The sequence below is a fragment of the Gadus chalcogrammus genome, chromosome 19 (assembly GCF_026213295.1).
Source record: "Gadus chalcogrammus isolate NIFS_2021 chromosome 19, NIFS_Gcha_1.0, whole genome shotgun sequence".
Taxonomy (NCBI): Eukaryota; Metazoa; Chordata; class Actinopteri; order Gadiformes; family Gadidae; genus Gadus; species Gadus chalcogrammus.
This window is the reverse complement of record NC_079430.1, coordinates 3,835,183-3,845,976: the sequence shown is the minus strand read 5'-3', so window position 1 is coordinate 3,845,976 and position 10,794 is coordinate 3,835,183. Positions and strand designations below refer to the sequence as shown.

General features: G+C 48.0%; 1 protein-coding gene across 1 annotated transcript in view; it reads right to left on the bottom strand.

The window, feature by feature from the left end:
- LOC130372790 (uncharacterized) overlaps positions 1 to 10,794 on the bottom strand; it is a 33,823-nt gene that overhangs the window by 2,962 nt on the left and 20,067 nt on the right. The window contains exons 8-22 of the mRNA XM_056578949.1: positions 10,332 to 10,616; positions 9,814 to 9,909; positions 9,327 to 9,506; positions 7,299 to 7,397; positions 6,170 to 6,228; positions 5,938 to 6,085; positions 5,432 to 5,536; positions 5,161 to 5,313; positions 4,883 to 5,050; positions 4,325 to 4,498; positions 4,059 to 4,148; positions 3,877 to 3,960; positions 3,413 to 3,531; positions 2,682 to 2,790; positions 2,185 to 2,348 (exon numbers count right to left, since the gene is read on the bottom strand). Coding sequence (XP_056434924.1) covers positions 2,185 to 2,348; positions 2,682 to 2,790; positions 3,413 to 3,531; positions 3,877 to 3,960; positions 4,059 to 4,148; positions 4,325 to 4,498; positions 4,883 to 5,050; positions 5,161 to 5,313; positions 5,432 to 5,536; positions 5,938 to 6,085; positions 6,170 to 6,228; positions 7,299 to 7,397; positions 9,327 to 9,506; positions 9,814 to 9,909; positions 10,332 to 10,616 — 2,033 coding nt within the window. The remainder of the gene's footprint in view (positions 1 to 2,184; positions 2,349 to 2,681; positions 2,791 to 3,412; positions 3,532 to 3,876; positions 3,961 to 4,058; positions 4,149 to 4,324; positions 4,499 to 4,882; positions 5,051 to 5,160; positions 5,314 to 5,431; positions 5,537 to 5,937; positions 6,086 to 6,169; positions 6,229 to 7,298; positions 7,398 to 9,326; positions 9,507 to 9,813; positions 9,910 to 10,331; positions 10,617 to 10,794) is intronic.

The following is a 10,794-nucleotide window of genomic DNA, read 5'->3' as shown; positions in this document are numbered from 1 at the left end:
ATAAAAAGACTAGGTGCATGTTAACTTATTAACCAGTTACATTACTGACATTGAGGTCCCTAATGCGCCAGTTAGTAAATTACTGACATGTTGCCGTCCAACTTAGTATGGGGCAGTTTTACAGCAGCTGGGCTGTTTGGGTCACCAGGTGTAAGAGGGTAGTAGTTATGTATCGTTCACAGAGCATGGAGAAACGACAGGATTTCTGTGACCAAGTGGTAGCATATATTGAGAATCATAGAGGACCTTAAATAGAGCCCTGCGGTACGCCATAGGAAATATTAGTTGTAGAGGAAGAGTATTTACCTGTAGTAACTGCAGAGTCTCTTTCTTAAAGGTATGAATAAAACCATTGATGCCCTAACTGGCTGGACTACAGCGTGTTTAAAAGCAGAAGGGACAGAGTCACTCAATAGGGAGCTGTAGATTGATAAAATATTGGGTCCAACAGCGTCAATGACCTCCTGGAGCAATTTTGTGGTGATAACACCAAGGGTGCAAGTGCTAGGTTCCACGTGAGTAATGGTATGGTTCTAATTACCAAATAGAAAGGTTTTAAACTGCTTAAATAATTTCAAAAAGTGGTTAGAGGGAACTTTTTGCTGTCCTTGACTTTGTTGATAAAATTCTCTCTCAGGGGATGTCTATGTTGAAAGACAGGGGGAGGGTTGATAAAGCAGATGCAAATAAAATGATAGAAACATCAAACCTTCCAAATGCTAAGCTATTAATATATATATATCAGTGGCGGCTGGTGGTTTTTAAAGTGAGGGAGGAAGGACTGCGCGCTTGGTTGCCATTGGCCTGCTTGCACTGATAGTGGCCTATTGTTGCATAAGTATGTGACACTCAAGTTGTTTCAGGGTGTTTCGGTGAACTACAACATCGCAGGATGGGATAATTATGTGAATTGATATAAATCCACAAGTGGCAGCATTGTACTTTGAAAGCTGGTGGAAAGCATGTCTTGGACTACAAGGGCAGAAGGAAAGGATGCAAAGCCAATTAGTTCAAATCAGGCCTACTCTTGATTTGTAAAACTAAATAAAGAAATCTGGGCCTATCATTGGGCCTATTTTACCCCTCAATGACTGAAGCTATTGTAATTTGGCTATGTTTATTTTCAGCTACAATTGTTTTAAGAAAAATAAAGACACAATACCAAAAGTGATGCCATTTAAAATGCTTCATGCTCTGAATCATTCACTAACATCCTTTCCACAATATCAAAAAGAACTGTCAGAGTAATAAACAATTAAACAAACAACAAGAACATTATTTCACAACTATTTTCATGGGCTGTAAGCCTAACATTGTTTGGGGCAAATGTGGATGCTAAGGGATGTTTCAAAATGTTGGTCATGGTGTTAAGCCAATTAAGATTGAGGGACTTCATTTATACATCAAGTCAACCCTCCTCGCGGGCTCCACCGCTCGGCCGCGGCAGCCCGGCCGCAGGCTTCACAGACCGGCCAATATAAGCGAACAGAGCCGCAATGTACCGCAACGAACAGTAGCACACCGCTCGGTGCAAACGAGGCATTCGACTGAGCGGGTTCGTTGGTTCTCGTAGCCTAGACTTGAGGTTGCTCCACAGCCAGGACTCCTGCTTATTGGTTCGTAGCGCAACCAGGGCTTCAGCCTATTTGTGAATAGACGTAGGCGGGATCCAGATCCCTTAGCTAGTCACACCCACTCAGAAGAGAACTTTCCTTCTCTCTCCCATTGAACCCCATGTTATTCACCGGTCACCTCCCTGAAGTAATTGTCAAAAGGCGATAGGGGGTGCTAATGTCCCTTTACCCAGGGAAACGAACATAACAGATACAAAGGCATTAAAGTAGTCTGGACAATCTACATTTATTATGCTCAACAATGTTAAGGAGGATCTTCCTCCCTCTCCTCACTGGAGAAGTCTCCACTGATATATATCCAAATGTCATTATAAATATGTAGTTTGGTATTATTCCATTTTCCCTCATATATCTCTTATATGCATTTTTACTTATTGAAGTGTTGGTGCCGGAGTAGTGTCTGTTGTGGCTATATTGCTGTGTTTACGTCTGTGTTATTGTTGTGTATTTTCATCGTCTGGAGGTGCTGGTCCAGTAGTGTGTGTTGTAGTGTATATGTTGTTATTATCCTTTTTTTTGTTTGTTTATTAAGTTGTAATGCTGTGTTTACTTCGTCTGGATGTTCTGGTCGAGGAGCTGTCTCTGTAGCCTCCCTGCGGCCTCTCTCTCCTCAGCCAGCTCCCGCTGGGCGTGGCGGTACTGCGTATCCTTCCGGCCCGTCTCCTCCTCCGCCTCGTTCAGCTGCCGCTTCAGTGCTCGGATACGTTGGGTCATCTGGAGGTCACAGGCCAGGGTTACATAGGGCGCTAACCCATTGGACGCCACCCCGCCAGCCTTTAAACCACTATCCGCCGACCCACTAGCCGCTAACACATTAGCCACTAACTCACCAGCCACCAACCCACTAACGTTCAGCCGTAACTCATTAGCTGTTAAGTCACTGACCGTTAACCAATTAGCTGCTAACATTAGCTACTGACTTGTTAGCCACTAACTCAGTAGCTGCTACCTCATCAGGTGCTCACTGTTCTCCTACAGACAGAACATGAAACCAAACCAAAATGTATCATAGGTGTGTATAGGCGTTTGTGTGAGTGTGTGTCCTACCAGGTCTTTCTGTTCAGTAGAAATCCGATGCTCCTCCTCCATCTGGTCACTGAGCTCACAGATTTTCCTCTCCAGCTTGTTGACATTGTTGCTCAGCACCAATTTGTTCCTACACACCACACACACACATAGATAACATTAACGCATGCTAACACAATCAAAATGCTTATGCAAATGCAGAGTTCTTCAAAGAAAGTAGTCCAATCCCGGATCGCTTTTAACTCACTTTATTTGTTAAAGTATTTCGGTATGGTAACTACGAGCAAAAGGAGGGGAAGAGTGTCTAACACGTGCTGAGCGACTCCCAGCTGATCAAAAACTATAACCCTTAGTCTGAGCTACTTGGATTTTCTCATTCGTTTTACTTTTCTGTAGACTGTTATGGTCAGATCCACATGGCCTGTGTGAAGTGGGCGGAGCCGGTGTGACGTATTAGCCTCGGCTTCCTCACTTGTCTGAGGTGCTGCCTTCTGTGGATGGAGCCGCTATTGCAGCCTTCAGAAAGGTCCTGCTCCCCTTGTGGCTATGTAAAGTATTTACGGCTTATATGTTTGGTCCTGCTTCCTAGAGGCTATGTGGGGGCAGCTCATGTTCTTAAAATACGTAACACAAACAAATGCTCACATTAGCACACATGGTTACATTAACATTTGTTAACATTACATCATGCCTACATTCACACACTATCATTAGCACGACAGACAGACAGACAGACTGATGGGCAGACTGACCGCTCCTCGGCCCTCAGGGCGTTCTCCAGCTCTTTGACGCGTCCCTCTGACTTGGAGATGACGTCCTCCTGCACCCTGGAGCTGTGCAGCTCCTCCACCTCCAGACGTAGGCCTCGCAGCTGGTGGGGGAGGTGGAGGTGGCACAAGTGGAAGGGATGGAGGAGGTGGTAGTCGTGGGGATGGTGGTGGAGATGGGGATGATGGTGGAATATATGGTGGAGGTGGAGATGGTGAGCATATATAAAACATTAGTTAAGACGATATCAAGAAAAGTCATGAAAGTTCTGTAATATAGTGATAACACACACACACACGCACACACACACACACACACACACACACACAGACACACACACACACACACACACACACACACACACACACACACACACACACACACACACACACACACACACACACACACACACACACACACACACACATACACACACACACACGCCTACCTGGCGTTCCATGGAGACCTTCTCACTGTCCAGTTGTTCGCTCAGATGTTGCTCCTGGATCACCTTCTGCTGTAGCTGTTCCATCTGGAAACACACGAAACATTACCGACTCCTATCATCCCTCTGTCTAACACCACCACCCACTCAGATAACATATTGGTTGTTCTATGTCATATGCAGACCTGTTCGAGGGCTCGCTTGTGCTTGGCGGCCCATCTCTGCTCGCTGTCGTTGACCTCCTCCAGGTCCGTCTCCAGGTCGATCATCTTCTCCTGGAAGACCATCAGAAAACGATGCTTTAATCTAAATATTTATCGATCCATCGGTCCATCCATCTATCCACCGTACCATTCAGTAGTGGTAGTACCAGTATTGGTGGAAGAACTACGAGTAATAGTGGTTTAACAAATAGAAGTAGTGATACTATTAATAATAGCATTAGTCTCACCTGAGCAGTCTTGAGTTGCTTGGCGACGTCCTCTCTGGCCTGGTTGGCGGTCTGGAGCTCCATGTGCAGGTCGTCTACGGTCCGCTCGGCCTGCTTACACTGCAGTTGGAGACGTTCTCTCTGCTGGATTTCGTCCTCCAGGTCCCGCTCCTTATCAATCAGCTTACCTGACACCTGCACAGGTAAACACCCAGGTAAACATGTGTGTCTCACTGTGTGTATTGTACAGGGGTGTATCTGTGTGTAGTGTACAGGTGTGTCCTGTACAGATGTTTACAGGTGTGTCTTGTACAGGTGTGTAAAGATGTGTACAGGTGTGAAGTGTACAGGAGTATACAGGTGTGTTTTGTATAGGTGTGTACAGGTGTGTAGTGTACAGGTGTGTACAGATGTGTACAGATGTGCACAGGTGTGTACTGTACAGGTGTGTCGCGTATAGTTGTGTCGTGTACAGGTGTGTCGTTGATAGGTGTGTACAGGTGTGACTTTTACAGGTGTGTCCAGTGTAGCAGTGTCCAGGTGTGTCTAGGTGTGTAGTGTCCAGGTGTGTCTCCTCACCTCTCCCTGTAGCCTGACCACGATGGCCTCGACTCTCAGGAGCTCCTGGTCCTTCTCCAGCAGAGTCTCCTCCAGCTCCTCCAGCCTCAGCTGCGCGTCCTGACGCAGCTTCAGCTGCAGGTTAAACTCTGCCCCCGCCTGGGTCGACTGCAGAATAGCGTTTCCAAGCTGTAAGACACATGGAAACATGAGTCGATTAGTGACAGTTTAATACATTGAACTCACTGTGAACAAATGTAATCTGTGGTGATTTGCCGGACAGACAGACAAGCCTCTACCTCCTCCTCGAGCCCGGAGATGGTGCAGCTCTGCTCGGAGGTCCTCTTGTCTCGGGTCTCCCTGTCCACCTCCATCTCTTCCACCTTCCTTTCTGCCAGCCACAGCTTCTCCGCCATGGTCTGGGCATGCTGCGTCTGCTTATCCAGGTTCTCCTGCTCAGACAAGACCCAACGTCACCCTAATGCAACTCCCACTTTCAATGTACCATCAGTCCCAGGCAGACAGACAGACAGACAGGCAGACAGACAAACAACAGACAGACGGACAGACCTCTGCATCCTGTATCTTGTTCTTGAGTGACTGCTGCAGGAAGTTGAAGGCGTATTCCTGAGTGTTGGCTTCCACCATCACATCCCGTGCCTCCTTCATTTCCACCTGCACAGAACCACACTTTGAGTCATGATGTCATCATCACAGAACCACACTGACTCATGATGTCATCATCACAGAACCACATTTTGAGTCATGATGTCATCATCACAGAACCACATTTTGAGTCATGATGTCATCATCACAGAACCACATCGTGAATCATGATGGCATCATCAGAGAACCACACTGATTCATGATGTCATCATCACAGAACCACACCACCAGTCATGATGTCATCATCACAGAACCACACTGACAGTCAGGATGTCATCATCAAAGAGCCACGCTCACATTCATGATGTCATCATCACAGAACCACACCTCCAGTTATGATGTCATCATCACAGATCCACACTCACATTCAGGATGTTATCATCACAGAGCCACACATTGATCAAACATACCTCCAGCTGTCTGTATTTCTCTGCCATGACCTGGTTCTCTCTCTCCAGCTCCATTAAGTGCTCTCTAATCCGCTTGTTGTCATTGGTCAGCTGAGCGTTGGTCCTCAGCAGATCCTCATTGTTCACCAGGAGATTGCGCATCTCAAACCTGATTGGTCAGAAGATAGTTACTACAATATCATTGGTTCAAATACATCTACAAAGAAGAAGAAAAAAAAAGTTGAAGTCATACCTTATCTGGTTTCTCTCCTTCTCCATCTCTACACTCTCTGCTTCAAGAAACGTGTTCCGCTAACACACACACACACACACACACACACACACACACACACACACACACACACACACACACACACACACACACACACACACACACACACACACACACACGCACACACACACAGAGACAGACATAATCAGTATGTATGCAGGTGGCTAAGCCCTTCTGTTGGCCCATGTCCAGTAGCTGACTAAATACTCCTACCAACCCGTGTTCTACCTGGAGAGTTATAAAGGCTTCAGAAAACCAGTTCTGTGTGGTTTGGGCTGCTTCTGCTCTTCTTAAAGGTTGGGTATGGGATTTGCGAAACGCCAGCAGATTTTGAAAATACACAACTCAAATGGTCCTACCCCCTCTCCTTCAACGCTGAATCTGACTCCACCCATTCCAAGTACATGGACGCGCAATCATGCACGAACGCGAACACAGATGCGCGAGAGCGAGCCATTAGCTAGCTCCAGTAGCTACCGCAGGATAACTACAAACAGGAGCTTGCTCTGGGTCACGAGCTCTGGGTCACGAGTACTGCACGAAGGGGTCGCGCGCGGGGCGCGGGGGAGGGGGAGTGCAGTACGACCGTTTGATTGACGTACTTACTGTCCAATGCAACTCGGTGGCTCTGGAAATCATTGGCTGGAGTTTTTCGAGCCCTGCCCGTTCCACAGATGATTGACTTGTTTAATTTTCATGTCAGTACTTCTAACTCAGTGGCTGTAAGTGGGTTATGATAAGGATTTCAAGTCATTTTGCAAAAATGGCCAAAAAAGCGAATTCCATACCCAACCTTTAAAGAACTGTTGTTTGTCCATGGTTTCCGTTGGAAACACCAACCAGCTGCTCATATATATATATTAAAGTCAGGAATTGTTGGGGGGCTATGATAATCTTGTCGGTTTTGATATACTTGGTGGTATTTGGTAGTAATACGTTGAGTAATACATTTTAACAATAATACACAGTATTACATATTAATACACAATAAGTGTCAATACATTGGGGGTAGTGATACCGTGTGTTATTTATTGAAGTGGTGCATAATGAGCTGGTGTATGAAGAAGCTTCTCTGTGGATCTTCTCTTACCTTCTGGATGGTGTCCAGCTGTTTGGTCAGTTCTTCTATAAAGTCCCGTCTGTTTGGATTTCCCAGAGTGGCTGACCGCAGGGGCATGTGATTAACAACCTGCAGACACAACATATAAACATCTATACCAACACCATCAACCAAGTAGTCCACCAAACACTCTTTGGACTTTGAATCTCATCTCATCATCTCATTTTCGTCCGCTTATCCGGGGTCGGGTCGCGGGGGGAGCAGCTCAAGCAGGGGGCCCCAGACTTCCCTTTCCCGGGCCACATTGACCAACTCTGACGGGGGGATCCCGAGGCGTTCCCAGGCCAGTGTTGAGATATAATCTCTCCACCTAGTCCTGGGTCTTCCCCGAGGTCTCCTCCCCACTGGACGTGCCTGAAACACCTCCCAAGGAAGGCGCACAGTGGGCATCCTTACCAGATGCCCGAACCACCTCAGCTGACTCCTTTCTAAGTAAAGGAGCAGCGGCTCTAATCCGAGTTCCTCATGGATGGCTGAGCTTCTCACCCTATCCCGACGCCAGCCACCCTTCTGAGAAAACTCATCTCGGCCGCTTGTACCTGCGATCTCGTCCTTTCGGTCATCACCCAGCCCTCATGACCATAGGTGAGGATAGGAACGAAGATCGACCGGTAGATCGAGAGCTTTGCCTTGTGGCTCAGCTCTCTTTTCGTTACAACGGTGCGGTAAAGCGAACGCAATACCGCCCCCGCTGCTCCGATTCTCCGGCCAATCTCACGCTCCATAGTACCCTCACTCGCGAACAAGACCCCGAGGTACTTGAACTCCTTCACTTGGGCTAAGGACTCATTTCCTACCCGGAGTAAGCAATCCATCGGTTTCCTGCTAAGAGTCATGGCCTCAGATTTAGCGGTGCTGATCCTCATCCCAGCCGCTACACACTCGGCCGCCAGCCGATCCAGTGAGTGCTGAAGGTCACAGGCCGATGATCCAATGAGGACCACATCATCTGCAAAAAGCAGTGACGAGATCCTCAGACCACCGAACTGCAACCCCTCCCCACCACGACTACGCCTCGACATCCTGTCCATGTATATCACAAACAGGATTGGTGACACTGGACTTTGAATCATATATCTATTATCTATCTTCGATACATATGTACATATCTGAATCTTGTTTGTCCGTCGGTCTGTCTGTTTGTCTCCCGAGAAGTAAGCATATTGCATGACTGGCAGTGCCGTGTTTGTAAGTTTACCAACAGCACCGTCAGTTCTATATGTATCGGTTCTGCTACACAACTGATTGGGGTGGAGAGAGTTATGTATCCGATGTAGAGAGTTGGGAACCAGATGAGGAGAGTGTGAGGACCTGTTAGAGGACTTGTGGTATGAGGACCTGTTGGAGGACCTATGGTGTGTGGACCTGTTAGAGGGCCTGTGGTATGAGGACCTGTTAGAGGACCTGTGGTCTGAGGACCTGTAATGAGAGGACCTGTTAGAGGACCTGTTGTATGAGGACCTGTTAGAGGACCTGTTAGAGGACCTGTAGTGTGAGGACCTGTTAGAGGACCTGTAGTGTGAGGACCTGTTAGAGGACCTGTGGTGTGAGGACCTGTTAGAGGACCTGTGGTGTGAGGACCTGTTAGAGGACCTGTTAGAGGACCTGTGGTGTGAGGACCTGTTAGAGGACCTGTGGTGTGAGGACCTGTTAGAGGACCTGTGACGAGGGTACCTGTGATGTGAGGACCTGTTAGAGGACCTGTTAGAGGACCTGTGGTGTGAGGACCTGTTAGAGGACCTGTGGTGTGAGGACCTGTTAGAGGACCTGTGACGAGGGTACCAGTGATGTGAGGACCTGTTAGAGGACCTGTTAGAGGACCTGTGGTGTCAGGACCTGTTAGAGGACCTGTGGTGTGAGGACCTGTTAGAGGACCTGTGACGAGGGTACCTGTGATGTGAGGACCTGTTAGAGGACCTGTTAGAGGACCTGTGGTGTGAGGACCTGTTAGAGGACCTGTGGTGTGAGGACCTGTTAGAGGACCTGTGGTGAGAGTACCTGTGGTGTGAACCCCACGTTGTTGGGGCCCTCTTGCCTGCGGCCGCTCCTCAGGGTGTCGTAGGTGGAGAAGCGGGCCCGGTGGGGCACGTTGCTCATACTGCTGCCGTGCACGGGGCTGGTGCTGCGGCTGTTGAAGGTGTACAGGTTCATCTCCGACGTGGCCGGAGACAGCCGCCCCTGCAGGACCGGAGGAGCACACAGCAATGTGAGGGAGGAGGGGGGGAGGAAGTCTTAAACCGCACAGCCACAGTGGTCAATGGAAGCAACACAACAATATTCCTGAGGTATCAATCATGGCAAAATATTTTGTCTTTATAGCTCATCACTCAAGGTTAGATATTTAAAAGTAAACAAACTCTAGAAACAAACCATAAGCAGGAAGTGACATAAGAATTTCGGACAATCATCAAGAATAATTTCAGTAGCCATCAGCATTATGTGGTTCCGTGTGTTTGGTGTATTTGCGTATTAAACTGGGCCTGACCTTAAAGTCTGACATGCGGTTGGGGGGGTTGAAGTCCATGGAGGCGGAGTTGGAGTACGGACTCTGGAACACCCTCGGGGGACTCTCAAAGCCCCCCTGCTAAGACAAGGCAGGACATGTTAAAACGTGAAAACATTAATACATTTAAACATTCAAAAACGATGTGTAGTACTAGTACTAGCACTGTTTATAGTATTAATGCTACTATTGTATACAAATTTAGTATACGATATTATTTTATATTTATAATGCTACTGCTACTAGGAACTGTAATCCCTTTTGGATCCACTAGATGTCAATCATGATTCGCTCTTTAAGTTTGCCCCTTCACATATTTTTGATATTTATGATTCATGAGCCTGGACTAAACGCTCTATAATCGCCTTAACACACACACACACACACACACACACACACACACACACACACACACACACACACACACACACACACACACACACACACACACACACACACACACACACACACACACACACACACACACACCCATCACCCACCCGGTCTGACATGGTGTCCCAGTCTCTGGAGGCCAGGGACTCCAGGGACCCTCTGTAGTTGGTGGTCCCCAGACGGGAGGGCTCCCAGGGGGTCAGCCGCGGGCCGTTCTCCCCGGTGCCGCGTCGCTGGGGATCCGGGCTCCTCCTCAGCCCGTTGCCCGTGTTCTGGACCAGGTTGAGCTGGAACTTGGTGTTGGGGCTGGGCCCCGAGACGGAGCTCCTGGGGGTGATGGGCTCCTCTTCTGAGGCTGGGCTGTTAGGCTTGGAGGAGTCGAACTCAGACTCCTGGAGAGAGAGAGAGAGAGAGAGAGAGAGAGAGAGAGAGAGAGAGAGAGAGAGAGAGAGAGAGAGAGAGAGAGAGAGAGAGAGAGAGAGAGAGAGAGAGAGAGAGAGAGAGAGAGAGAGATAGAGAGAAGGAGGTTGAGAGAGGAAAAGGGGGAGGGAAAGGGACATTAATAAACAA